The sequence below is a fragment of the Pipistrellus hanaki genome, assembly GCF_964339955.1.
Source record: "Pipistrellus hanaki genome assembly, chromosome: 8".
In the NCBI taxonomy this organism is placed as follows: domain Eukaryota; kingdom Metazoa; phylum Chordata; class Mammalia; order Chiroptera; family Vespertilionidae; genus Pipistrellus; species Pipistrellus hanaki.
The window spans coordinates 60,887,644-60,893,643 of record NC_140510.1 but is presented as its reverse complement, the minus strand read 5'-3'; the positions used below and the strand labels follow the sequence as shown (position 1 = coordinate 60,893,643).

The 6,000-nt window shown below is 39.8% G+C and overlaps 1 protein-coding gene across 1 annotated transcript in view; it reads right to left on the bottom strand.

The window, feature by feature from the left end:
* Nucleotides 1-1,528: 1,528 nt before the first annotated feature.
* Nucleotides 1,529-6,000, bottom strand: part of DNER (delta/notch like EGF repeat containing) — a 214,956-nt gene continuing 210,484 nt past the window's right edge. The window contains exon 13 of the mRNA XM_084891823.1: nt 1,529-2,534. Coding sequence (XP_084747949.1) covers nt 2,423-2,534 — 112 coding nt within the window. The 3' untranslated portion in view covers nt 1,529-2,422. The remainder of the gene's footprint in view (nt 2,535-6,000) is intronic.

Here is a 6,000-nt window from a genome sequence, read left to right as displayed (position 1 = left end):
TGTAAGCTATTCTTATTAAAATATTGAGTGCAAATCATCTTATTAGAAAGAAAACCTTTAATTGGTTTAAATAATGAAAAAGCATGGCCTACCCAAAATTCAAACCTATAGAATTAGCAGCACATTGTTGGCTCTCCACCCCTAGACTCGTCAGGAAACACCCGTGGGAGGTATTTGAGAACACTACCTGTACACTAAACAACAGGAGCTCAGTGAAGATTTATAATGTGAACAGATGGAATGAACTGCATGAGTGAGAGAATAGGTGAACAGATGGGAAAGAATGAAAAGGAATGAGAGATTGTCTAGTTCAGTGGTTCTCAACCAGGGGTGATTTTGCGCCCCAGAAGATATTTGACAATATCTTGGGACATTTCTGGTTGCCACATGTGAAAGGTACTATTGACCTCTAGTGGGCAGAGGCCAAGGATACCTCAACAACAAACAGGAAAGCCCACTACAAAGAATAATCCAGATCAAAATATCAATAGTACAGAGCTTGAGAAGCCCTGGTCTAGTGCATTGAATTTAAACTCAGCTCCTCCATAGTATGTCTGTGTCTCTGTGTACTAGTATATCTGTGTGTGTGCATGCGTGTGTGTGTGTGTGTGTGTGTGTGTGTGTGTGTGTGTTTGGGTAGGTCTGCCTAAAATTCAACTGTTCTAAGGACCACTATGTATGTATAGTATACCTTTTTATGTCCTTATGGATTTATATCCATCTCACTGCCAGAAAGATCCTGCTATAATAAGTCAAATTGAAATTGCCCATGGGAGTCACATTTCTGAAAGACTGCAAAAGTTGCTTGTTTTCCAATATAAGGAAACCACAGTATCAGAATTTCAAATTGTTAAGGGGCCCTTTTGACTTGGGAAAGCAGAAAATCACCTTATTAAAATGTAATTTGGCCATGGAGTATTTTAATAATGGATTAGTTTAATAATAAAAATATTTCAATTTTGTGAACATTTTCTTTAGCAATTTGGAGATTTTCAAATAAACCAGCAGAAATAAGACAATGATTGGCTATATGTTGGTCTCTATTGCCACAAAGCAGTTGGAAATGTGTCTGTGGGTTAAATTTTAATCTTAAAATTAGAAAATTTTAAGAGCTATCATGGAAATTCGTTCTTGAAAAACCTCCATTACAAAATTATGGGGCTGCTGATTCAATCCAGACACTGAGATATATAATGCACTAACTGAATTTTATTTCTGCTTGAATTTCTATAGCATGGACATTCTGCCCCACCAACATGAGACCTTGCCTTTCTTCCTGTCCTGGTATAACCCCCACCCCCACCCCCGTCCCACCACACACACACACACACACACACACACACACACACACACAATTATAACTATTGACATGGAGAGTTCATATTGACATTACTTAGGAAAACTGCCATTGTTGTATTTTTATTTGTACAGAATACTATCTGGCTCACAACAATGATGGTGTTTTTTCTGAGAGTCTGAGCCCCAGAAATGTGTTTTATGTCATTTTAAAAGAACGAGAGACAAGTGCTTCTTTGACTTGGTAATATTTATTCAATATTCCTTGAAATTAGCAAGAATCGGAAGAAGCACATATCAATCAAATACAGCCACAAAAAAGTCCTCGTATAAATAAAGATGCACTATGAGAAATACTCGCTATGGAAGGGTCTGATACCCTCTTACATTTACTATCTCTTAGCAACAGACAGTTCCAACGTAAATGTAACTTGCTCACGATTAAAAAGACCTTGACTTTTAAAAGGAAATATAGGTCCAATTCTACTGCAATTGCCCCACGAGGCCCTTCCACTTAAGTATATTTTCAAGGCCTAGTTTGATGACTGTTACAAAAACAAACTCAAAAGAATGGTTTCCACAGGTTCAACAAAACAGTGCAGAAATAAGTTACTTACCCATGCACAGAATAAGGCAAAGGCTAATTTCATTCAGGTTAGGAATAGTAAAGGTAACTACTTTCTTTTTCACAAAACAGACATTTCAGACTTCTTTTTAAGTCATGGGGATACTGTACTACGCGTCATTCTCTACGTGTTTCCTAACTCTACTCAGAAAGCCACACTCACACGTTAACTAGAAACTTCTCCTTGATTAGACTATTTCTGTCACAGCCACAGAAATTAATCTGGGTGTCATGATAGGGTCTACCGTAGAAAGACCACACACTAGTCGAAGCTTAGGTTTTAGAGGGATGAAAGTATATTAAGACGTAGTCTATGGACTCCTCAAATTCCATGTTTAAAATATGTGTTTCAAACTAAAAGCTGCAGAAAATTAGTTCTTACATATTCTACCGAAAACTCTTGAGCAGCTAACATTTTAAATTTCTTAAGCTTTTTATTTTCTTAAAAATATTTCAATGAGTGTAGTATCCCATCTTTTTGAAAAATAATCCAAAAAATGACTACAAATCTTTTGTTTTAATCAGTGTGACCAAAGGTTTGTCATCGGGGCTGTAGTCCTCATAGGCGATGGGGGTCACGTCGTACATCGCAGGCCGGGATTTCTTCCCAAACCTAAAAGCACAGGAGAGAGGACTATAGTTAGGTACAAGTTGGATCTCAAGTCCTATGAAAGGCAAATGGTAATAATAACTTATATTCAGGAGTCAAATGGAACTATAAAAATACCCTAACAGATACATTCTTTAGCAAGAACAGAAATTTAAGACTTCCTCATAGTAACACTGAATGAGTAAAAATATTAGTCTTCGGTGCAGGAGGCAAGAAATGGATTCCACAAAACACAGAGTCCAAATTAAGGTTGAAGCTTGTAGGTTAAATCTTGGCAAAGCAGTCAGGCATGACAGCTCCACAAAAGGATTTAAAAGAACATATATTGATTTATCTTTTTCTTCTGAGACCCGTAAGGATGTGGAGAGGCAAGTTTATTTTACATTCACTCTGGAGCTTGAAATGCACAGTGGCAGGGTGGTCTTCCCCGGACCACAGACAGACAGCCTCTCCTATGAGACTCGCCGGAGGGCTGTGAAGGCTCAGTGATCTTCTGAGGCCCCAAGACAAGAAGGGGTGAGGGAGGAAATGACTTCAAATAGGTGTTTGTCCACAAAATGTGCCATCCAGTCCCACCTGCCTATTACTCCCTGACACCCATGTACACACATGCCATTGTTTCTTCCCTGAGCACAGGGCCATTGTCCCAACAGATCTGTATATTTCAAAATCTCCTTGACAGCAGGGCTGACAAACAGAAGCCCTGGGCGTCAAAATCCAATTTCAGGACTTCCTGAAAAGTCAGAATCAAGATGGTGATGATTACAATTCAGCCAGTTCAGCTTCTGGGTGGTCTCTTCCCACTTAAGACTTCACCTTCCCCCAAAGCCCCTGCAGTGCAGTGGGATTTAAAGGATTGAACCCATTCCCCACACGCCTTTTATAGAAAACAGGTTTTAACTGTTTCAACTCCACTGAGGCCCATTCAAAAAGAAATTTTAAAGAAGCAAAAATTTTTAAAAGGTGGCGAGGATGAGCACCCTACGACATAAGGGGCTAATTTACAGTGGCTTACACGTCATCTCCCCCCTATCCTACTTCTTCCTTTGAAGTCTGTCTTCTCACGTACAGAGACGAAAGGCAAAACCGAATGGGAAATGAGAAACATTGCATTTTTATGTGATATTTTATTTTTAAATGTTTTTCTTTCGTGTATTCCCGTTCATTCAAGATTTACTGGCCTCCAGGAGCACAAAGGCATAAACCATGCCCGGTGGGTGCCAGGCTCATGCAGAGACAAAGAGTTAAAGCATGCTGCCACCGAGAAACCACAGCTATTACTGCAACGTTCAAGTCATCAATAAACTCGTGTCTAAAATGCGAAGACTCACCAAAGGTCAGGGATTCTGTGTGCATAAATGTGTACAGCCTGCTGCGGTCTGTGTGTCTCAATTGAGGGAGGCCTGCATAATCTGAGACTCAGAAAAGGGGCACTAGTGTAAAAGCCAACTTTTACTCAACCAGTGTTAAGCTAAAGGGTCTTAACACTTTCTCCCAAGTCTGAAAATTTCAGAGAGTACCTAAGGTACAAATATTTGGACAATGTATTTCTCCTAAAATAGCCAGCTACAGTGGTAATAATATACCACCAATAATTTAATTAATTTTAATTGTATATTTTTGAAGCTTTGGAAAAGTATAATGTGGACCAGGGGTTAGCACACTACAGCCTGCAAGCCAGTTGCAGTTTGTATGGCCCACAAAGTGTAGCATTTTACAATCCCAGATGAAGGCCACAGTCCCTCTCCCCAAAGGATTTAGTATATTGTAGTATTGGCCACGTTAACCATCATGGAAGCACTAACAGAGTCATGGGAATAGTAGTAACTGTGTGACAGGCATCTAAACATCATATTTGGTGATAAGTCTTATGTACATTATTTCACTAAAAAACAAACAAAAAAATTCCACAACTACTTATAAGGCAGATCATAGAGTGCACATTCTTCTAGTTCATATTCCCTTGAAAGCCAAAAGCTAAAACAATGCCACAAAGAATGTCAGATGGGTCTGACCTTGAAAAAGGCCCACATTGGATGATGGTTTTTGAGAGAAAGTGACTGTGTCCTCTTGCAGCCCTCCTTTCTTTTTATTTTCTGGGATCAGGCACTTACAGCTGGTGGAGCAGCGAGCAATCAGGTGTGACCAGAACTTGGAGAGTCACGTCATCGCTCCCACCAGCCAGTCAGTTATAATTTCTCTCCAACCTAACGGTAAGCAAAGCAGCTACAGAGCTGATGACTTATAGGATAAGGGGCTACTTCTCAACCCAGCACCAGCACCAACTGATTGCTGACATCACAGTCACTACACACTTCCTCAGTCGCTATTAAATGTCACAGGTGACCCACTCAGTTTTCGTCCTGTGTGGTTGTTAAGCTGCAGTCATTCTTATCCAATGACATGTCCAGACTAGCAACGGGAAGACAGGCTACTGCTGAAGACTAAGAGGAAAATAATATCACAAGCATTGTGTTTTGTCAGTGCTTTCTAGGGTTTCCAGGAAAAAAAAAAAAAAAAGAGCAAAAAGGGCCCACCAGCCAGAGACACAGCTTGGGCCTCCAGAGGGCCATGCTGTAGAAACCACAGGTTATAACTACATAAGCCTTCAGATGGGAATGTTCCCAGAGATGGGGTAGGTACTATTTTGACTTCAATGGCTTTATTTGCAGTCACTGGTGCATGGAGGAGCTTGTTGGTTAGGAATTCTGCAATAAATATTTTTTTTATAAAAATTGGCACCAGGTTTAATAATAAGAACCAGGTTTGTAAATGCTTTCAAGTTTATCCTTTCCTTCCAAGAATATTCGGTAAATATCTTTCCAGGGGGCTATATAATCAGGAAGCCCAGAAGGATCTGTTTTAAACTATTCTGAGGCCAAAATAAAATATTCTTCCTCTTGACTGCAAACGCATCTTACTTAGCTAGGAGTCCTCTCGCAGTGGGAGAATCCAATTTCTTGGGTCTCCCAGTACACCCCAGTATAAAGAGGTGACATCTGCTCCTTCCTGATGAACTGAATCCCTCTGGGAACTCTTGTACAACTGAACTTGTCTATTCCCTCCTTTTCACATCTTCTGTGTGTCACCCAATGATTTCAGGACACTTCAAAGACTCCTGAAGGCTGGTACCATCCACCAAGCTAGTGTCTGGAATGAATCTCTCTCTTAGAAGATGAAGGCATCTTCCGTTAACCGTTAACCAAGATCATCCATCCATTTCAGACCAAAGTTTAGTAAGACCTCAAATTTTAGTAAGGTCTGCTATGTACCAGGACCCACTGTAGATAAAGTAAATAAATAAATAAATAAACAAACAAATAAATAAATAAATAAATAAATAAACAAACCTCTGTTTTTATGCACAAGCTAGTGGGAAAATTAGTCAAATAAACAATTAAGATGAGATTTGCAGGGATCGACCTCAGGGCTTCCTGGAAGCTGTGTTGTCCAGTTGACTCTTAATGGA